This window comes from Calypte anna, chromosome 3 (genome assembly GCF_003957555.1).
Source record: "Calypte anna isolate BGI_N300 chromosome 3, bCalAnn1_v1.p, whole genome shotgun sequence".
NCBI lineage: Eukaryota > Metazoa > Chordata > Aves > Apodiformes > Trochilidae > Calypte > Calypte anna.
This window is the reverse complement of record NC_044246.1, coordinates 8,238,052-8,261,931: the sequence shown is the minus strand read 5'-3', so window position 1 is coordinate 8,261,931 and position 23,880 is coordinate 8,238,052. Positions and strand designations below refer to the sequence as shown.

The window sequence follows — 23,880 nt, the reverse complement described above, 5'->3', positions numbered from 1 at the left end:
GAAAAAATATAAAGAGCAGAGATCATTTCTGCATTTTATTTTGTTCTGAATATTTTAATTTATGGCAGAACTTTTTATGATTTAAACTCCCCGTCTCAGTCTTTGTGGCCTGTGTTCTCTAGGCCCAACAGTTACAGATTGCTCCAGCATACGGTGTGAGATAATTGACACAAGTGTTGACACCACAGAAGGGGAAGGTGCTTGGCTTGCTTCTCATCTATTCTTGTGAAGCACAGAGAAAATGTAATGCTCTTTTTAATATCTATTCTATAACTTTTACCAGGTCACGAACAGCACAGATGTCTTGTCCTTTGTAGGTGAATGTAAGAGAAAGTCCATGCTATCAGGTATTCTTATGTTTGCCCTGCAAATATATGAAGCCGAGTACAAAAATTAAATAATATTGCTAAAGTGTATCTTAGACCCAAGAACTGCAGTGGATAGAGTGTCTTTTGTCATAGATTGTGGTATTTCTCAGACTAATTTCACTTTCATTTTTTATCCCCTCACTTTTTCAGAATTAAAATAAAACATATGTGAACTTTAAATCAAAGAGGCTGAAAGGAAGGACTTTTTTTTTTTTTTTTTTTTTTTTTTTTTTTTTTTTTTTGGAAACTATTTTTTTTGGGAAAGAAATCCAAACTGATCAGTTATAGATGGGCACAAAGTCAGGAGTGAAAAAATAAAGGCTTCAGTGAAATGATGAAACCAATTGTGTATCTGTGATATCAATGTGTAAGTAAAATAGCATCCTGAACAGATGCTGGTTCATCTGTCTGGTTGTTAGATATCATCTGTCTGGTTTTTATCATTCAAGCAGATTGTCCTTTTATACTACTCCTTTAATCATTATACTTGAATACTGAGGCTACATAGATAAGTTTCTGTAGTTTGTATTATTCATATTGGCTAGGTTAATAAGGTTTTGGCTTATTTGGGCTGAAAAATAATATTTCCACTAGGAAAACTTTCTACTTTAGTCAAAATGTGAAAAAATACTCATTAAGTTAGTACTTTTAAAAAGTCTGTGTACCGTGTCCAGGAAAACTATGTACCTTATGTCTGTGTATGAAATATTTTCTCGCTGGTTAACAAAATATCTGAAAGAATTTTCCATTCCGAGCATGAAAATATAACCAAAATACTTTGTCAGTTGCTGAAAAGCTTTCACCTGTTAGTTTCTGGAGAGCCTTCATTTTGTCAGTAAGGAAATCAAGTAGTTTAGTGCTCATCTCAGGGAGACCATCAAAGATGAAGACACTCATTGTTTCTCAGGATTTGGAGCCAACCTTTCATAAAAGCTTTTATCCAGAGCATACTCAGCTTCTACTCAGGTATTGCAAGTCCCTTAGCTCTCATTTTACTGCCATTCCTCAACGTGTATGGATATTTCATTCAGAAGTACTTACTAGCAACAGAGAGTGTGATTTGGGCTCTTACCTGGATGTGATGTGCTACATGAAGAATCTGACATTCTCCTGTGTTGAATTCAGGGAAACAATAAGTAGTTTTGGAGATAAATCAGATACCTCAGGAAATAGAATAGAATCCTCCCTGTGAGGGATTCAGATTTCCTTTGCTGATAAAAAATGCTACAACATTCATTGTCTTGTAGCAATTGATCCTGGAATGGGAGTGATCAAGGGCCCCTTTGGATAAACAGAGCTGGTGCTGGGGGATGAACTGAACACCAGGCTAAGGAATTGACTGGTGTCACATCTTTGAAGAAGACTCTTTGTAGAGCTGCTTACTGTGATAGGACTCATTCCAATGCACTTTTTTTTTTTAATCTCTTCATATTTAAACATAATTATGTGTTTAATTGTCCTCAAGTGGTATGATAATTCACCAGCAAGAAGAATCCAGTCTAGATGGCTTACTTCTATGTCTTTGGTATCAGTGTTGTGTGGTCCTGGATGTTCTGCACAGAGCATCCCTCTCTGGCTGCTGCTTGTACTAGAGTGGGTAGTGGCATTCTGCTGGCTCCATGTTTAACATCTAATTTCTGGCTATTTCTCCTGGCAAACAGGGCTGAGCACAGTTTATCTACTCACATACACATCAGCACAAGTGACAGACTGGGGAATGTGTTTGTGATATGCTGCAGGAAATACTGAGTGAGCAGAAGGCCCTCTCTATCGGTTGGGTTGGGGTTTTTTTGAGACCTACTGTCACTCTGTTAAAGATAGGGAGTTATGAGGACCTCAGTTCATTAGTGATGAGTTTATTGGGAGTAAGTTGTAGTGCCCTAAACAAAGAGAGGAAAAAAGTATATCATCCTGCAGACTGTTTACAGGGAGTGATAGAAAGGTTTTTAACTGCAGAGATTCCATTTCTCAGTATAATTACATTTCCAAAGGTTATAGTAAAAGTATGGCTTCAAGAAATCTAATGAAAAGAAGACAAAGAATAGTATTTGTAATGTAAGAAGAAATTCCATAAATCATAAAACTTTATATGAACTTAATTTTTATTTTAATGTAAATAATGCAAATGAAATCTTTGAAAATATTTTTAAAGTAGTAAGGTTCTGAATGAAAATGTCAGAATTCTTGAGGAATGTCAGTGATTTAAGAATTTCTTCAGTGATCTGGTTGGCTATTAAGGAAACATGTTTCCAAGGAAGGTCTAGCTTTTTTCAAAAGTAACATCTAAGATTACATTCTGATTTCCATATCTGTTCAGAGTTCAATTGCAAAAGTCGAGTACTCTTCTGTCTGCTTTAGTGATCTTTGTGTCCTATTTAAGTTTGCCTGCATCCCTACTTAGGAATATTTATCTACTGTGTATTTATTTAAATAATTAAACTATGTCATTATTACTTTTTTCCTCACATTCCTACATGAAAGTGCCTATTCATATGCATCACAACTGCCCAGTAAAGTGGAAAATCTGAGTATTGTTAAATATTGAATTTTCATTTCTTAGCCAGTTTGAGTATTTACCTGATTGTACCTACAAACCACACTGGCTCTTCAAGGCAGGGATTCCTTTCTTTATGCATCATACCACTGATGATCAGTTTTGTATTGAACATCATCAGAATGGCTTAGTCCCTAGAATAAAATCTAGATTCTGAAGTTAGAAAACTGTCATTCTTGCTAGATCCTTGTTAGTAGTAACTCATTTTGCTATGTATGCTGTTGAGAAAACTCTGATTCACACTTTCCATTTGGTTGTTACAACTCCAGATAATTTAGAGTACACGAAGGGGGAGCTCTGAGAGGGTACGAGGCCTGACTGACATAAGAAAGAAAAAGAAACAGAGCAAACTATCACTGTCTCCCTTTTGAAGCAAGGTGTAAATTGATCTCCTATTTATTTCTAATGAGCCTTCTGTGTCTGGGCGTTTTTTGCATGTGTTTTGATTGGAAAACACAGTTAAATGATGTGCAAGTGATTACTGCATGAATTCATGAATATAATTTATACTCTAGAATGTTGAGCAGATGGCTTGATAAAAAGTCTAAACCCAGTATCCTAACATACTCAGGCAAGCCCTTTTATATCATCTTTTTAAAGATTTTTTTTTTTTTTATAATACAGAATAAAAATCACTCTTGGGTGCATCTGTGTGTATATGTATCTGTACTGTATAAAAATACTGGGATAAAGATCTATTCTGCGGGGTTTGGTTCCACATGGAATGTTTACACCAAGTTGATGTTTCATAGAGATGAGAATTCAGGATGAACTGTTTGAATTGAAAAATTTCAAATGCACCATCTGTGCATGATACCTTTCCCTGCTGGTCCAGAAAGCACAGGGCTTCATAAAATCTGGTGAAGCATTCACTGTCATCATGCAGGTCCACAGTTACTTGTGTACAGAGAAAGAACTACTGCTTTGGAAGGAATGTCAGAGTAGAAATATATGATGTATGATGTAAAAAATAGTGCTGCTGTTTCTATAAAATAAGTTATGCAAAGCTATTTAACATGTTTGACCAGCTTTAAAATAATTAGAAACCAGCATGAAGTCTCAAACCTACTCACCTGCCTATGAGTTAAGACTAAATAGGACTGATAAAATATTCTTTTGGGTAGACGAGGCAGTTGCACAGGAAGGGTTAAAAGAAACCTTCCCAAAAATGGGAAATACTTCAGAGTTTGTTACAATTATTTTATGAAATGCTACTCATTGAAAAGGTATATTTGATTTCAGAAATTAACTTTTGGTTACATTTTACCAAATTCATGGAACTGAGTGAGAAATAGAAGTAGGTATGTCTCAGATTAATTCAGTTTAGCTAATATTACTATTAATTTCAGGACAGTCACCTGAGAATACCATAAAGGTTGATGAGTGCAGAAAGACAAATAAGTAGATTGTCTGCTCTTTATGTAAAGTTTAAACACATTGGCTTTACTTCATTTTCAGTAATGTTTTACAATTTCTAAATCCATGCCAAGGTTTAAGTTCACATCTGGGAGTTTACAAATGTTTCCAAGGGCAAAACCAACTCAAAATGGAACCTGATCTCATCCTGAAGCTCAAGTCTCTTCAATTCAGTTTGCATTAGGATTGACTCAAAAGGTGGATTTTAGGTTTTAATATGTGCAGCAAGGTTTTCTGGAACTGAGTGATCATAGGTGTCCTGATATCATAACTACCTATGTTAGATAAATAGCATAATAGAGGTTATTCTAGTTCACATTTTTATTATTTTTACCCATGTATACTATGTTAGAGGGCACTTCTGTCTTCAGTCTAATCTCAGAAGATTTACTCAGAATTTCCAGAGTCTGCAGCCTCTTTGCAGTATGACTGCAAAGGAAAATAACATGTAAATACAGTAAATGCCAAACTCTGAATAAAATGGACAAATACAAAACAATCAGACCTGATTTGCTTTAATGTGTCTAAATAATCAAAATTCAAAAGCTGGTGTTTTGAGTGTAAATTAGCTTTTCTAAAAATGAAATTACTTTCTTTATCCCTAAGGAAATTATAGTTGTTTTTATGTAAAAGTATAACATGAAGTCATAAGACAAATTCATATTTTAAAAACAGAGAAGAGTTAGACAGAAAGAGATACTAAGTTTTTAATCTCCTTAATTCCTTCAAAGCAAGTCTAGTGGAGTGCTGGAATCTGATTTCCATTGCTTCATACGATGGAAACGGAGTATCACAAAACCTGTTCTGATTTTCCTAATTATACTGCAAGCAGCCAAAATACAAACCTGGAAATGGGTTCCTGTTCCACAAAGCAGGGAAATGTACCCACTCTTCCCTGTGCCATGCACTGTCTTTTGTTATGTCAGTCCCCAGGTATTTATTGGGAGTTAGGTGCTTTGTTACTTTCATTTTCTTAGGAAATTTCAGCTTGAAAGTTTATGAAGTCATTAAGTGCTTTATGAACAAGGCTTTATTGAAATGGCTCCTGTAAATGGTAGAGGATCCTTGTGAAAATATAGCAATGTAAAGTGGGAGTGAGAAAAAGCTAAGTTCTTTTTCAGTGGATGGAGAAGGGTAGGACTTCTGGGAATCAGGTAGCTCTAATTTTTAAAGATGAAGCCAAGAAGCCAAGACTGTGTGTTTTCCAGTTCCATTTTATCTATTGCCTAGAATCAAAAGCTCTTATTGCAGTTCTGACTGTCTTCTTCCAAATAACTGTTGAAGGAAACAATGGGCAGTATGCTGTTAATCAAGTTACTTTTGCTATGATTTTAGCAATTTTTTAGGTGAATGCTAGGAATCTGTGAATATCATACAGGTATTTACTGTGCATTAGGAAAAATGGATTTAAACTCATAATAGGTCAGGCTGATGTAGCTAGACTCCTATGCTGAAGTAACTTTTTAAATGTTAAGCTATTATAAATCAAATTATGTCAATTCTGACATATTAGCAAAATATGTTTCATTGTTTTATTTACTCTTTTATTTGATATATATATTCTCCAATACTAGATGGCAGATGACCTTTTTTCAATGAAGAAAGTTGTTAGACCTGAAATTCTTGCTCTCATTGTTTTGTTTCATAACAAATACTTATATTTTGCTTCTTACCCCTACTGAAATGAAAATACATATCAGAACTGTAAAACCCATTACAAAAAGAGAGCTGCTACTTTCTGAATAGGTTCCCCTCAATATTTTTTCTCAAAAAATGCAAGTAGAGTGTCATTTTATTAGCCCTTGCTGAATGTGAATACTTACCTGGTTTTCGTACCTTTTTTCATGTTCTGATGTGAAGCTTGACAGACTTGGATGGTTAGTAAGAGATGAAATCATGTTGCTTGACATGGGGAGATACCTCATTTGGTCACCAAAGGGAAGGTTAATATTTCTGTGCTTGTCTTACACAAACCTATAGTTTACACTACAGTTCATAACTTGCTGCTAGCAAGACCTGTGAGTGGTAGGTTTGCTTTTTAGCATGAAAATTCCAAGTCTGTGTGGGATGTTTTCAAAAGCAGTTAAAAAGTGAGCAGGCCTGGAACTTTTACTGTCTCAAAGGAAACGATGAGATTTTTAATGCAGAGGGGAAGGATACTGGTGTTATTGGAGTGCTAGTAGCTAATTTTTTATGAAAAATAGTTTTAATGTGTTCTTTCATGTATTTTAATACCAATCTTGATTTTTTTTTTTGCATACAAAACCTAGCAAGATTGTATTTTCTATGAAATTTATCCATGCTTTTCCTGTGTTAATTGTTTGGGAATTTGTTTTCTTTTTTTCTCATTATTCTTAAGAGAAAATAGGTGAATTAGACATGCTGTAAGAACCAACACAGCCAGAATATCCATGACTGTCTCGTTTCTGTCTATTCAGATTAGTTAAAATAAAATATTTGTTTTCAAATAAGTTGTGTGACAGAGGGTGACAAATTACTGTGAAACTAGTCCATCTGTCTTATAGTGCTACATTACCACATTACATCACCAGCCCATTTTTTTAAAAATATGGCAGATATAATTGGCACTGCAAGCTTGCCATGCTGTAATACAATTATGAAGTACAACTTTTTTTACAAGACCATAATTTAGAAGTTTCTGTTTAAAATCTGTTTGTGTGGTAACACTTGTATTTCTGTATTTAATGGAGTTTAGCACCTCAGGGGAATTTAAAGGACCAAGAAAGCTAGAAATGGAGATTTTATGCAGCATCTCAGTTCCCTAGATGCTGAAACTGAGATTGGGCTCTGAGCAACCTGATGTAGTTAAAGATGTCCCTGCTTATTGCTGGGGTGGGGAACTAGATGACCATTTAAGGCCCCCTTCAACCCAAACTATTCTATGATTCCATGAAGTGTTCCTCCTTGCAGTTTTGTTGTGCATGGAGAAGTAATGCTGTGCTTTGATCAGCTTCCTCAATAGGTCTTGGACAGAGCAGGTTAGAGATCTGTTTTCATGTTCATTGTTTTCCCTTAAACATTATTTGAAATATGTATTTTAAAAGGTCTCCTCCTTGCTTGGCCAGAGATGCTTCTAAAGTCATGTGCTTCAGTGATACCTTTCCAGTGTTTGGGCTTACCTGACAAATGAGGAAAAGTGATTTCAGCAGACAAACTTAGATTAAAAACCATTAATAACATCTGACATGAGAAAGCTACACCAATTTAGAAAACACCTGGTTTTAAAATTAATTAATTAACTAGAATTAATTTCAGAATTAAATGGCAATATTTTGAAATGAATGTAAGTATTCTCCCACGGAATGTCACATTTTCAGACAGATGAGTATATTGTGACTTTTCTATATTCTGTAACTAGTATTTACATAGTGTTTCTTGTGAATGCAAAATGCACTACAAGCCACCTTTCAGTTTTGTATCTGAGATAGTTCTGTATAACTATAGCCACCTAAGTCCTCATTTTGCGTCTCCTAAAAAACCCATATGTGCTTCTCTCTATTTTCTTCTTTAACATCTTAGCTTATATCCTGACCAGGGTACCAGAATCTCTTCTGTGTTTTTTGCTGAATTTTTACTTTTTGCTTTTCTTTCTCCTTGGAAAACAATCCAAACCTTTTTGGCATTTTTGTCATACTGTTTTGAAAGATCCATTTGGGATCCCAGAGGGCAGCTTTCCAGTTGAGCTTGCCTATTTACAAAATATACAGGTGACCTCATTTTTAATGTCAAGACCATCATATTACAAACCGTAAATACAACTCAGTAAACATCTTGGCTTTGAAAGACCATAATCTCAAAAATGTATTTTGCCTAAGCAGCATTATCTCTATTTATGGTTGCACAGCTTAGAAGCTCAAATCATGGCCTGACAAATTAAAAATATTGTTTATAGTTTAGGTTTCTTAAAAAGTAACAATTTTTTCAGAATGAAGAATTCTTATCAGAATCCCTCTATTAATATAAATATTCCTTCACCAAGACTTTTTTCATCAATATCTGTTTCCTTCTCAGGTCCCCATAATGGTGCTTGCTCTTATGGTATCATTCTAACCAATGTAGAAGCTTCTTGATGTAGCATTAATAATTTTAAATACTCTCTCTTACAAATAATGTGTTTTCAAGTAAAATTTTTGTATAAAATTCTTTTTATAACTATCTGAGCTTCCAATAACTTAAATAACTTTGCATATTCTATGTGATTTCAGTAAATTTTACAAGACAGTGTTTGCGTTTTTTCTCTTTGAGAGAATCTATCTAAGAAGAGGTTTATTTTCATCAGCTTTACTCTTAGGTAGTTCAGCACTTCTGAAAGTGCTTCTTTTCTAGTAGCTGTGTCTCTGTAAGTGCACTCATTCCTTGTCCCCAGGACTATCTGCTTCTCCAGGTAGTGATATCCAGAATTTGGTATAACTGATCAAAATGGGCAAGGCCCAGTAATGAAAAACAAAGGAACTGTTGTATGATTTTTAATAAAGCACTAACACTTAGGAAATGAATGAAAATTAAATGCTGGATTATTGGTTAAGTGTTTTAGAGGCATAAGTACACAGGAATGTGCTTAAAATTATTCCAAAAGTACAGTTCAAAATCCACAAAGTGTGCAGAGTCTCTCATATTGATGTGAGTTTGGTGGTGAATGTTCAGTTCTGATGTCAGGGACAAACCCAGTGGGACTGTTCATCTAATTAGAAAAAATTCAGGTCATAATAATAATCAAACTAGCATTGATTTTCAGATAAATTCAAAATAACCTTAATTATTAATAAATTAAAAAAAGCATGCCCTGTACTCACTGAATGTAAGCACAGTCTGCTGGTATATACAGTAACACCCATGTTTTACAACCAATCTGGAACATCACCTAATTGCTCAATCTGACACAGTACTGTATGGATAATTAGGGTAAAGAAATTTGAATCTTAATTAGAAATTCACAATTAGATAATTACAAATGCAAGCATAAGAGTGGTGACAGGTAGTGCTTTGATGCAGAGTTTTGTGTTACGTGTGTAGCCAGAGTATCTTCAGCTCTCTACAGATATTCTGTTGAGGGGAGGGAGTGTGAAATATTTGTGAGTTCATACTGCAGAAGGAAAGGAGCACAAGCAAGGCTATAAAGCTTCATAGCTATACAGAGTAAATTAGGCTCTTCAAACTTGCATCCATTTATTATGGTTGGAAACTTTTGTGTTGAATCAAATTAACTCAATTTTGCATTAAATGGAAAATGCTAATCTTTGATATAGAGATGTCAAACCATCTCATTTCTACACATTTGATTTAGAAAAAAAGCTGTCAGTACACCTGACCTGAGACTATTTGCTTTAGATTGCTGAGCAACATGGAAATATTTTATCTGGCAATGTTTGCCATTATAATACTTGTCAGTGCAGCCTCCAGGGATTTGTCGTTCATGTGTTTTGTTTTCTTTTCTTCTTTGTGATGGAGCTTGACTAGCTGAAGAAAGCTCCCTGGTTGGGAGTTGGGCTCTACCTTAGAGTTGGGCAGCTCTAAGGTAGCACTGTGATGATTTAATTAAAGAAGGATATGGCAGTGGTTGTTGGTATGTGTAGTCCAGGCAAAGAGCAGCTCACGTGGGAAGACAGTCTGAGGCTCCTAAAGTGTAACTCTGATGAGGTAGTTTAGCCATACATGTAAATGTATTTTTTGCTTCAGTGAACCACAGCAAAATATTTTCTTACAAATTTTCTCCATCCTGCAATTCTAAGCTTTTTATCTGATAGAGGTCACAGCAGGAAATCTGTAGTATAATGAACAGCGTGTGAGACAGAGCATATGCAGTACAATGGAGGAGAACTGCTAAAGGCAAAAGCACTCACAGGTAATTCATTATCAGTATAATATTAAGATGAGGATATATCTAACCATTCTGAGTAGTTAGCATATATCACAAAAGAGAAAAAAAATGGCCATGACCTCATAAGGAAACTTGGATCTTTCTTGTATTCTGCTGGTTTTGTTCAGTTCAAATTCCTTCACCTATGTCTCTGCATGGGGGTTGGCTAAGGAAAGCCTCCTGCAACCTGCTGGCCAGCTGCAGTAATGACCTCAGCCTCAGAGAGGGGAAATAATGTCTAGGGAAACTTGTTGCTTCATGCATGAAATTATTATATATTGTAACTTGTACTTTTTCAGCAACTTTGGATGAGGCTTGTAGTTGGTTCCAGTAGGTTATTCCACCCCTCCATTTGGATAAAGTGAAAAAGATTTCAGCCAAATTAACAAAGCTGTATTGTGGGCAGACCCCAGTGTACTAAACATGAGAGCACTTTCCTGGTCTGAGGTATGTTAACTGAGTACAAAATTATGCTTAGTTTCATTCTGTTATCTCTAGTAAACTTTTAATTCCTTGGTACTAAAATTTACATTAGTAGCAGAAATGGAATCAAGAGATCTGTAAATGTGTAAGTAAGTAGGTCAAGGCTTCAAACTTTTACTGTAGATCTCTTGAACTTTAATTAGTTCCAACCTGTCCTGGTTTGAGCCAGTAGAGAACCAATTTTATTTCTAGTAATTTTACTTTTCAGAGAATTCTTTCCTAAGTAACTGCACTTCCTGAAATTAACTGCATGTTTTCAACCAGTGTCTGTTTCTAGGTCTAATAATGTTCAATGTTTAGAGTCATCACTGGAGAATGGTATGCAGAACCAAGGTCACTCCTTAGTTCTTTCAAACTTAGTGTGTGTGCTAGAAAGAAAAGGGAGGAAAAAAGGTCACATCTGCAACCCTCCTGTAGGCAGTAGGGGACCAGACCCAAACTTTACCAAACCAAATATTACATCCCCTACCTGTCATACTTGGTATAAAGCTGAAGGATCACGAGGGTCAAACTCTCTTTGTCTATGGACAGCAGCCTTAGAGGACTCCTTTCTTCTGCCTTTGATCCATCTCCTGTCTGAGTCCAGGAGTCCAGTCCAGGGCCTGCCCTGAAGCCTTGGTGGTGATGTGAGCATCACTGGAGGGTGGAGAAGGGAGCATTGTAATGGTTTGGTAAATATTTGTGTATACATCTTTAGGTTTTCTTTTTTGTCACTGTTTCCTTGAAGCTGTGTAGCTTAATTTTTAATCCACAAGTCTTTCTCCTTTACCCTTTCTTGTCTCTTTCTGGGAAGGGAGAGGCATTAATACGTTTGGTTAATAGCTGGCCCAGAGTTAAATTTTTACACAAATGATTGCCTTCTTTTTCTACACTTGGAATCATTAAATCCACCGACCACCTTTAAATGTATTTAGGCTTCCATTTAAGGGAAGAAAAACCTCTTGCCCTGCCTGACAAACTTCTTGAGCTTTCAGCTTTTTCCTTTGAATTAATTGAAAAAAAAAAAACCACTTTATAACAAGCATTGATGTTGAATTATGGTGCAAGGGGGTAATTTTTGCAAGATGTGTGGATAAAATTCAAATTTAGATTTAGGAATTCAAAGATGAGGGTCTTCCCAAACCACATGGGCACTGAAATGTAAGAAACCATAAAAAGTCTTTCTTATAAGAGTGGTATTCATTACACCTAGCTGTAACCAGCTGAAGGTTACTAGTCCTGGTTTGTTATCAGGACTTTCACTGTCAATAATAGAGACAGACAGAGTTACTAATGATTAGAGATAGAAGTGCATCATACCTCATATCTCATATCAAAGAAGAGAAGCCTGGGAAACAGTTCTGGGGTCTTTTAGCACTACACAGAACTGAGCACATCATCTTTACTTCCCATTTGATAACTTTTAATATCTCTTCCTGATGGCCAAATACAACTGTGGGCTCGTTAGTTTTCTATGGATTCTGCCCCTTGGGTAAGTCATCCCTGTCTCTGTGCATTTGGAGCAGTGCCAGGGGTCATTATTAGGCAATGGCTCCTCTATCCTGCAGCCTTCCTATTACAGGATCTTGCTGTTTGCTTTCTTCTTGCTTCCTATAAGATGCGTTCTCTCTGTTGTCATATTTAGTCTTTGAAATAGATTTCACATATTCTTTAATGTCAAGATGAAGACTGCAAATTATCTTCATAAGGAAATGAGTGAAGTTTTAAATATGAATAGGTTTAGCCTCAATTGCCTGTGCATCAGAAGGCTGGTGACTTTTTGTCAGGTTTAGAATTGCCTCACTGGTAAAGCAGTGGCACTTTTTGAAGCATCCATTTATTTAGAAATGCTCCTGTAGAATCCTTGCTCTGCTGTAGACTTCCTTCTAGGTATATTTTTCATTTTAATTGTGTATAATGATGACTGAAAAGCTTAAAGATTTGCTTGTATAAGTTCCTGTCTTGAATCACATTGAATTTAATTTTCAGAGTGATCAGGAGGTAATTATTCATGGATGTGTTTTTTTGAGTCCTTTGAGAAGGCTTAGGACTAAAGAGGATCCCATTGCATGTTCAGAGCTGGTCAGGTTTAGCTTGGTAAGGATGTAAGAAAAGAAGTGTGAAAGCCTAATTCTAAGGTGGGGTGAAGGAGCTCACCTTTCACTTTTGAGCATTTTGGGTCAGGTGACTCAGAAGCAAATAATGATACATCATAAGGAAAATTATTGTGTCAGGCAACAACTTGTGTTTCCCAGAGTAGACTTCTTGAACAAAATTAGATGAAGTTTTTCTTTCATCATTCTAATTGAACTATTCTGCCCTTTTCATTGTCTTAGGTCATTGGTGATGAATGAGAGAAATGCCTTGAGTGCTGCTTCCCAAACACAATTAAATGAGTTGTTTTTCAGTGGAAGAAATTATACATTTGCTAACTTTGAAGCAGCTAAAACAGAAATAGGAACTATGTATAATGAAAGTTAAACTGTGCACCTGCATATGCTGGATAGATGGTTTAGCAACTAATTAAAGCTGGGTTTTTTGTTTGTTTGAAGAAAAGATTCACTTGAATTTGAGAAACCACTTATTTATGTAAGGGCTTAGTAAAAATTCACCAGCTGAATGACGAAGGGGTTGAAACAAGCCTTCACTCATTCTATGAATAATAAATGTAGGGATAGTTTCCACTTCATAGACAACAGTTTGTTTGACAGGTTTTTTTCAGAACATTATTAATAGCCTTAAATTCCATGTCAGATGAAAGCCATTACAATGAGCATTGATTCTTCCCTTGTGTTACATTTGTACATTGCTTCATTCAAAGCAATGGACTTGGTCTGCCACCTCTTGTTGTGTGCTATACTAACAAGATCTTCATCTTGTGTGGGCTTTCTGCTTTGGACTGTGCCTCTGGATTTGTGACACTTGGGTTGTTTATGTATGAACCCTAAGTACATGGAGCATGTGAACCTCCAGAAATTCTCTGTATAAAGTTTTTTCACAAGCAGTCAAACCAATTGTTTTTCTTTTCACTTTTGATACGGATTTTTCTTCTTTTTCCCCTATGCACACCACTGGTGACCCCAGCTCTCTTTCCCTTTCCTGGCTATATGCAGCTCACAAACTGGGCCAATTAATTCAGTACTTCAACTACTGCTTATTTGATTTTTGCTGATTTGGGTCATCTGACTTCTGTGGCAAAAAAGCTGTATAACATAATACTGTCTCTTTCCTTAAAGCAACCCAGCTTCAAACTTCAAATAAATTATTTGGGAACCTGTTGGGGAGACAGAGGAGAGATAGACTTAACTAGTAACTAGGCTTAACTAGTAAAATAACATAAAATGGTCAGTCACACAGAGTTTTTCATATGGAGTATGTTGGTGATTTAAGGAAAAAGGAGGGATAGCTGGAATTAGTTTTATCACAACATTATTGAATATTTTGAGAAATTAAATATTCAAAAAAGAAAGATGAAAGTTATCTAATGTGTAAACTTAAGTTACATAATGTGCAAGAACAAAACTAGACGTTGGCAATTACTCTATCTAAATATTCTTTGTTTGCTGTTCAAATTTAACATAGAAGATGAATCTTTGGATTGGGCATAATTTATAAAATGTGCAGAACAAATTAACCTTAAAAAATGAGTTGGAAAAAGATAGCTAATATAAAAATATATATAAACACCACAGCAAAATGATTTTAAACATTTTTTTACTTGATTACCTACAAATATTCCTGTTTCTGGCTCTGTTGTCTCCAGGGATGCAAAGTTGCATCATGCCATGCTTTTTTTTCCACTGGTCAAAAGAGAACAAATTTTTGCTTTAAACTTAAAAAGCCCTGTTTTTGTTTTGAGCAGCCTTTTTGAGAGCTGTATCAGTCCTCTAGAAGGCTGTATGAATCTATAGTTTGCTTTTATATTTGGCATAAAACCTGCAATGCAATCAAACATTAAGTTCTGTATTCATCTGTGGGTTTTGACTACTTTTAACTCCTCTAACTAAAACTCTTTCTGCTTAGCTACTTCTTTTTCAAGAGACTTGGAGCACATACATTTGTTTACTGTTGTCCATGAATAAATTGCTTCCAGTTTTCTAGTGTGTTCAATAAAAATATGAAATATAAATTAGAGGTTAAAAATAATACAAGAGTGGACCTGTGATTCTGACGGACTGGCCTGGGGTTTCTTGTATGAATAATTCTGGATTTCTTTTTTTTGTGTGTGTGTGTTCAGATGGAAGACGTCATCGCCCGCATGCAAGATGAGAAAAATGGGATTCCTATTCGTACAGTCAAAAGTTTTCTTTCCAAGATCCCCAGTGTCTTTTCTGGTAAGAGTCAAAGTGAATTTCCTCATATTTAAAATTTCAGCTCTGGGAATGCTATGGGGAATTCACAGTCCTCTGGTCTGGAGACATTGACTATCCTTTGAATGCATTAATCACAGATTTTTTTAATGTTTCACATTGGAGTGGGCTTCAACAGATACGGTTTGGTCCTGTAAATTGTGAAGGGAAAGCTTAGTTTACTTAAAAAAGTCAGTTGTCTGAAGATGGCAATATTTTTATTCCAGAGTTTCTGCATTTTTAGCCTGTTTTCATGGCAAGTATTCTCAGTTTATTGTATAGTTATATAGACTGCACATGAAGATAAGAACTGCCACAACATCAGGACAACAGGACACTCACTGCTGCAGTCTGTATTTTAGACTGAGTTGTGGAGGTAGAAACTTATTACAACTCTTATGATCCATTTTTGTAGCAGATTTATCTTTGGTGTAAATTCACTAGAGCTCTTGAATTGCAGATTAATTTGGATAATAGCACTCCAGTCACCTAAAATCATAGAATCATAAAATTTTCAGGGTTGGGAGGGACCTTTAAGATCATCTAGTTCCAACCCCCCTGCCATGGGCAGGGACACCTCCCACTAGATCACGTTGCTCTCTAGAGCCCTGTCCATCCTGGCCTTAAAAACTTCCAGGGTTGGAGCTTCCACCACCTCTCAGAGCAACCTGTTCCAGTATTTCACCACACACAATAGTGAAGTGAAATGGATTGTGAAAAGAACCCAGTTCCTGACTCAGCTCCAATATATTGTATATGCCAAGATAAAAATCTCTGAAAATAAAGGGCTAAAAACAAAGCTGTTAGCAGCTATGCTGATTCTATACCTCACTCCTTGGTGCATTTTTCCTAGCTATTTAGTGTTAATGATACTCATTTGAGTTCTTTCAATAAAGAGCTCGATATAAAATATCTATTTTTATGCAAATAACTGTGGTGAACAATTTAGCACATTGCAAAGTCTTTAACAGAAGTGGTGAGGCTTATTATACATACGAATAAACAATCATTGGAGAGGGAAAAATGCATCCTTGTCTGATTCCAGAGGGGATTCAGCATAAAAGAATCAGTGGAAGTGCAGCACTGGGAGATGGCTGCTCTGACTTTTGCTCTCTGCAGACCTGCAACCCGTTGGGCTCATCAGTGAACACCTGTGGTGTATTTAAGTATTTCATGAGAAACAGGAATGGATATCTTACACTCCATCATACTGTAGCATCTTGGCTCTGATGAACTAATAGTTTCATTGCACTCAAAGCTTATTTTATAGCGAGTTCTGCAGCATTCACTGTTCCAAAACAGATATTTACAGTCCAGCTGTTAGTTTTTATTTGAGTCAAACTACTACACATGGATTTTTCAGTATATTTCTATACTGACTCATCCTGATATTATCTCACAGCCTTCTGGGGCCACTGTAGAAATAAACTGTATTCCTGTTATGATTTCAGCCAAAAATGTTTTTTGGAAAAGACCCTAGCCATTAGATTCTTGCTGAACTACCTCATCCAACTAGTGCTTGTGGGGGTAAATACAATTAGGTCTTTGAACAGAGAGAATGTACAATGTGCTGTAGCAGATGGTCCTTGTAGTGATGGTTCACCTCATGCTGAGTCACCCACAATCTTACTTGTAAGTAGGCTCAGACTGAATGCAACAAATAGGTGAATTTGCATGGGAGATTGCAGAGAACAGCCTGACATAACTATGAACCCTAATATGCTAATGGCTGGCACCAGACTTACTAGGTTCTATTTTAGATCTTACACTGGTCACTAACTGTTCATGAAAATGCTGCTGGAAATTGTACTATTGCTTTAGTCTTTTATTATGAGCAATATAGGCTACTTAGGGCCTTCATGTTGTTATCTTAAGTGTGAAAATCACACCAGAGGTTGTATTTTAAAAACTGCATTGTTCTGAAAGTGTATCCTATAGCAGAGCCTCAGCTATGTCTTAACTGACCTGATTATATGTCAAGTGAACTGGATTTTTCTTGAAGGAAGGATTGAGTCAGTTTTCTCAGCTGTGTAGTTACATATCTGGATATCTAAAGCTGATCTTGAAGGTGACACTGAAGTAGTTTCCTATGTGGGTCTTGGGAAATATGACTCCTTAAAGCCAAAATTTCACTTATCCCTGTCTGTGGGTCTAAGTCACTTTCTATGATTTATGGGCTCTCAGTTTTCAGAAGGCAAATGTTTAAAACAGGGGCTGATGGCTGACCAGGCTGCAGTAATGTAGGACCCCTGGATGCCTAAAGTCTGTACTCTGAAAGTGAAGTCAGAACATTGTTATTCACCAGATCTATACTGTGGCTTTGGTTTAATGGTTCTAAAGGAGAAAAAAAAAAAAAAAAAAGAAAACAAAAAAATCCCAAAACAAAAACAGTAAGTAGGGTTTTCTCTTTCTGTGTGATTATGCATTTTGATGAACAAATTGAAGGCTTGTTTTTGTTGTCTTGATAGTTTTAAAATGTTTTGGAGGAGTGATGAAGATAGTTTATATAGACATCCTGCCAGTCAACAATAATAATTGCATGAAGGTTGCTATGTGCCTTCTTTACTAACATTGATTAGAGCATTTGGGGAAAAAAAAAAAAGGCAATTTGTCTGGGACATGGCTCACCATTAGTCCTGGAAATGGATGAAGAAAACTTGCTAAAAATGATGAATGCAGGGAGTCTGACATATGAATCATAGGGATTAGAAGGAGCTCTAAAATATAATTTTTATTTTTACTAAGGAGAGACAGGAAGTAAATGCCAAAGTTTTGCTATTCATATTCAATCAGAAACATTAGGAGTTTGCAGACCAGATACTGCAGTAGTTGAGAGGGGTTTTTGGGGGGGTCTTTGTGGGATGGGTAGGTGGGTTGCTGGGTATTAGTACTGAATGCTTTGTAAGCTAATCATAAGGTGGCTACTTCATTAAGTCAGATGAAGCAATACAGTGGTGTCTTAATGTCATGGAATATCAGTGTGATGCTTTGTAGGACTTAGAATGTATAGCACCTGGATATGCTGGCTGATGAATGTGATGGCAATAAAACAGAATAAAATCTGTGGAGATTGTCCCAGCTGAATGGTGTATAACTGGGAGTGAGGAACTGTGGTAAGTGTTGTTATTGAGGGAGCTGGGAGAGCCACAAGAAATGTAAGTTCAGTTAAAGAGTCCATGCAGAGACAAAATAAAAAGTTTTCAAGGAAAGCACGTTCATGCTATTTGCTACTGGCTATTTATGATGAATGGCTCGAACATAGAAAATAGTCAGCTCTTGAATCAACTAAAATAGAAGAAAGAGATCAGTAGAATCAGGTAATTTTTAAACATCTTTTGAGTTAAAGAGACAGTTAAATGATTCATTTACCTTTTCCAGGAAAAGATAATTTCTGTGAAGTCTTTAGCTTTTTGTCTTTGACGTCTTTACTTTTCCTAGATGTGAAGCTGATATTGTGCCTTTTCCATATAGAGATTGTGTTTCCATATTTTAAAGAAAATTTATTGTCTTTTAATTCATCTTTTGCCTGATCTTAGAGAATGTTTATTTCTCTTCTACCTGGGAAATTACTAAGATAATGAGATGTTGAAATTTAATTAGCAAATATATTCACATAATTGCTAGATACCAATCTTTATTTAAGCACTACTAGTATGCTTGGTAAAAATAGAGTACTTAAGTGTTTAAACATAAAAAAAATCTTGATGAAAAGCTGACCAGCAGTCTCAGTAGCCTGGTTGAAAGTAGTAAGAGACCCCAGAGGAAATCAGTGTGATAGGAGCTCATCCTACCCACAAATCCCAGGTGGGTGAGCCCAGGGAATGAGTCACAGGAGCTACCTGCAACTATAGTTTTGCTTGTGATATAGAGGTATGCAGCAAAAAAGTAAAGAGCAGTACAGTGGGAACTGGATGAATCAGGGGACTCGTAACAAGAAAGAGAGCATTTAATCTGTCATTAATTTTGATCTTGCCTAGCTGAGTAATCCGTTTTTAGCTTCTGATGATTGTTCAGTGCTTCATGTTAAGGGAATTGATAGGTTTATCCACTCCAGAGCTGGAGATTGCCTACCTGAAACAGAAGATAAAAGAGAAAGCTCTGCTACTTGGTTTGACAGAAAAAATGCAAAAGCACAACACCTCAATCATCTGTTATCATTGAAGCAAAGTAATATGGCATTATAGGGAAATACAGGGATTACCATTTGGAAGAAGCTAGGATTCCCATCTCCCAAGCTTCTAATTTTAGAATGCATATTCCCTTTCCTGTGCAAGTTTGGAAAGTCAGAAATGAGAAAGGACTTGCCATCTTTGCATTTTCACTTTTTAAAGCAAAACTTTTGAGAATAAAAACTTAATAATGCTCTATCCCCAAATGACTGGTTGGCTAGAAGGTAAAACACCAATTCCTCTGTTGTGTAAGGTTTCATTCATCACTTTGTCAGTGTGACTGATTTGTATTCAACTGCTCATGGTCTTTTGGGAGTGGATATTTTTATATCTTATTTATTGAGATTGTGCTCATGACTTTCAGAGTGAAATGCAGAAGATTGGCTGAGTTATGCCGTAAAATTGGACACAATGAGCTGATTGGTGCTTTGTGTGCTTTACCATTTCAGAAAACCAGAGCAGATATTTGAGTGCCTCCTGCATACTTTTACCTCTGGTTTATGTTTGTTTGCCTGTCTGTCCTGGCCACATCACTTAGTTTGTAACTCTGGATGCTTAAAACTTGACATGACTTTTGTATTTTATGGAAAATCAGCTTAGTGAAAGTTTTGCAGCTGTGAAAGTCAGAATGGCCGTGTGACATGCTCTGGTGGGCTAGGATCAAATAAGAGCTCAGTGCTCTTTTTCTCTTGGAATGAAAATGAATGAAAGAAATGAAGGACTGTTCCAAATAACTTTAATGCTCGAAGTTTTTTATGCTCTCTCTTTGCTTTTTAAGGCATATGTTAATATCAGACCTTTGATAAATCATTATAAGAAATCAAAGCTTCTCAAAATGTGAAAATATTTTCATTAGTTGAGTTACATGGAACAAATTCTCATTTAAAAGTTATTACTTCCTCCCAACAAACAACAACAAAACCTGGATTCATACATTTACCTTTCAGTGGTGATTGCCACTGAGAGTGGAAAAAAAAATACAGTGAAGAAAGTATGAGGCAATTTTACAAAATTGTCCTAGGAAACTGGAGTAATCTGTGTGCAAAGCAGTCATCAAAATGTCAGTTCCCTTAGAATCAGTAGATATGCAAAGCTTATTTTCAAAGACATTTGTGAAAGAACTCGTGTTGGTGGGCAAAACATCTTAATAATTCTGCTCTTGTTGTGAGATGGGAGATTGCTGGGAACATTAATCTCATTTGTTGTTTGTCTACATGAAGTGCACTGTTTGAATTAGATGATCCCCTGTATCCCAAATGCTATGTAAATCCTTACAGCTCAGCATGTTTCCAGAGAAATAGCTCTGGGGCTTGTTGAGTGGCTGAATGTGAGCCACCAATGTGCCCAGGTGGCCAAGAAGGCCAATGGCATTCTGGCTTGTACCAAAAATTATGTGACTAGCAGGACCAGGGAAGTAAACATGCCCCTGTACTTGGCACTGATGAGGCCTCACCTTGAGTATTGTGTTCGGTTTTGGGCATCTCAACACAAAAAGGACATTGAGGTGTTGGAGCAGGTCCAAAGAAGGGCAACAAAGCTGGTGAAGGGTTTGGAAAACATCCCTTATGAGGAGCAACTGAGGGTGTTGGGGATGTTTAGTCTGGGGAAAAGGAGGATGAGGGAAGACCTTAATTCTATACAAATACTTGAAAGGAGGTTGTAGTGTGAGTGGGGTTGGTCTCATCTCACTGGTGGCAGATGACAGGACAAGGGGAGATGGCCCCAAGTTGCACTAGGGAAGATTTAGGTTGAATATCAGGAGAAAATTCTTTACAGAAAGGGCTGTTAAGCACTGGAGAAGGCTCCCCAGGGAGGTGGTTGAGTCTCCATCCCCGAATGTGTTTTAAAGTCATCTGGATATGGTGCCTGGGGCATTGTTGAGGGGTGGGTCATCAGAAATAGGTTAATAGGGTTAGGACGAGGTTGGACTCAGTGATCTTGAGGGTCCTTTTCAACCTGAGTAATTCTATGATCATAGACACAAATTTATTCCTAACTTTTCCCATGGTGTTGTTTTGTCATGAAAATATTTCCCCCCTTTCCTACACCACCTTCTTTCTCTCCTTGGGTGTAAGATTTGCCAGTGTTTAAAGTGTAACAGGCTTGCACCTTTGAAGTGTGAGTGTGGAAAAATCTGCAGCCAAAATTTAGCTAGTTTACAACCCTTGGCACCCAGTCTCTGGACACTGGACATTTAATGTTCATGAGAAATGAGAGGTGAAAGGGAGTCCTGAATTAGCCTCACATCAAGGTATAGCTAACAGAAATTCTCCATTCTATCACAGCTTCACTTTGGGTAGTTTGACATTTTTTCTGGCATTACATCACTTAATAGTTCTTGTTGCTGTTACACTTTTTTAATATTAGCAACAATTAGTATTTACAGAAAAGAGAGAAATTAACCCCTCCAACACACATGGGCAAACATGCATGATGCAAATTTATACCATGTATATTTAATATATCAGCTTAAAAAAAGGACAACTTTTAAGCTGCTATAAGCAGCATCTGTAGCAGTGATTAATAACATGGGTTCATGAAAATCTGTTGTGTGCATAATCAAAGACTTGTAAGAAGACACGACTAGAATATGTCTAAGGAAGAACAGCTGTGCAGAAATACTTCAAGGGTTCTATGAAAATGCTTTTTCTCCCTGACTACCTCGTTAAAATCTCTTAGAAGGAAATACTGTTGATGTTGCATAGGAATGATTAGGACTAGTGAAATAAATCACAGAATTATTCTGTTGGAAAAGAGCTTTATAATCATTGTGTCCAACCATGAAGATCAGTGAGAGTTTTCCAGGCACAGGTATTTCTAGTCTTTGTTTTAATTAGGAAGCAGAGAAAAGTATACTACCTGACTCCATCAGTTTATGAGGTACTTCTGTGACAACAAAGCTGTTAGCTGAAATCACACTGCAATTTTTTCACAGAGCAATTTATGGTTTTCTGAGAAGAAAGAGCAGCTACTGTGTTTGCTGTCACAAACTTCTGAGACAGGAGGGACATTTGCTGCTCATGTTAAGGATGAAGAGAGCAAGCATAGAGCTGAAGACAAGTGAATTCCCAGCATGAAACCCTTGTTGAGTGTTACTTGTGGTTTTACCACAATGTGAAATGTATTTAATGACATGCTTGAGAAATAGTTTCTGGAAGCTACCCAAGTAACCAATGTCCACTTCAAGAAAAAAAGAAATGAAAGAAGATCTGGTTCCTCTAAGGTCAAAACCCTTGACTCTGAAAAGTATCAATTAATTGTCTTGCAAAAAAACCCAAAAAAACTTTCAATAGCACTTAGGATTTGCAAGTAGGATTTTGTATGAGCGTAGTACAATCCCAAATCTTGGAATATGTGTTAGTAGGTTTGGATCTTGAATATATGTTGAGTAGAATGAAACAGGATAGTTACAAACAATATATGTGTTAGAGGCTGTTCTGGGGAGACACTGTAGCTGTTTCATAGTGTCAGTAGCTATATAATTACATTGTGGAGTATGCATGGAAAAATCCAACATTTTCATTTCTGTGGCATAGTATGCTGTTGCCTACTGGCACGTTTTTCATTGATTGGTGGTTATTTCTATATGCATATGGGAAGCAACTTAATAATGTGATAAGTATTGCTGATATAAATATGATATATATGATAGTTTGAGGTATCCTGCTAGGGGTAATACAGTGTAAACATATACATTTACTTTTTAAAATGGTACATTTGGGACAGTCCCCTATTCCTCTTAAATGACATCTAAGATCGACTGTTTTTGTGACTTTTCAAGCAACAAAATTTCCTTCTGCTTTAGTTTTACTGTTTTAATACAGGAAAATGTATCTTACTGTTTTTAAATTTACTTCTTTGAAGTTATTTGAGATAGTTAAATGAACTGCATGCAAATAGAAAGCCATGCTGTATTTACAGATTTAAAATCTTCCATTTTTGCAGCCAGATAAATCTATTTGGCCAGCAGTTAATAACACTAATTAAAATAATTCCTTGGATAATATGCCCCTTGTGAAGAAATCATCTTAGTGGGATTTACAAGGTGATTTGTGATTTAGCTTCTAGTTCTGTTGGCTTCATCTATGAGGAAAAAGACTTTGTCATTGCAGTTGCATCAGAAGACTGCAGACCTTTCTTTGCAAAAGGGTTGAATTTCTGTGGTTGCTGAAGTTAACCAGAGCCTGGGTTTGCATTATACTATTATCAAACAGTATAAAGTCACCCTAACATCAGGATTTTCTGTGTTAGTGGAATATCATTGTACAACCCCCACCTTACTACAAGTAATTTTCACTCAGTCTAACTTTATTTTACTAGGAGCTGATGTGAATCTGGATTGTCTGGAGGTTTTTTTCTCCTCAGTGATTGCCTGGTATGGACCTATCTGAGTCTTTGTTTCAGCCTGGACGTGTTCATTGAAGTGACTGATTGTAACACAGACTGAGGAGTCCATTTTATGTTCATGCATGCAATTTATGTTTGTCAGGGACACTGGTTATTTGTGATGGTAAAAAAGGCAGAATAGAAAGATCTGAGTTTTCATTTCTTGGTTGTTGGGAGATAGATATCTAGAAACAAACAAAAAATGTTATTAAGGATTCTTGCTTTTTCTAGTGCTGGCAAGATATCCCAAACCACAAGAATTTGAAATGCTAAAAACATTTCCCTCTTGACTTAGGAC

The 23,880-nt window shown here is 36.3% G+C and overlaps 1 protein-coding gene across 5 annotated transcripts in view; it reads left to right on the top strand.

Annotated features, from left to right (window-relative positions):
• Window positions 1-23,880, top strand: part of RGS7 (regulator of G protein signaling 7) — a 212,212-nt gene that overhangs the window by 68,620 nt on the left and 119,712 nt on the right. For all 5 annotated transcript variants that reach the window (XM_008493995.2, XM_030447138.1, XM_030447141.1 and 2 more), the window contains exon 2: window positions 14,916-15,012. In XM_008493995.2, the coding sequence (XP_008492217.1) occupies window positions 14,916-15,012 (97 nt within the window). The remainder of the gene's footprint in view (window positions 1-14,915; window positions 15,013-23,880) is intronic.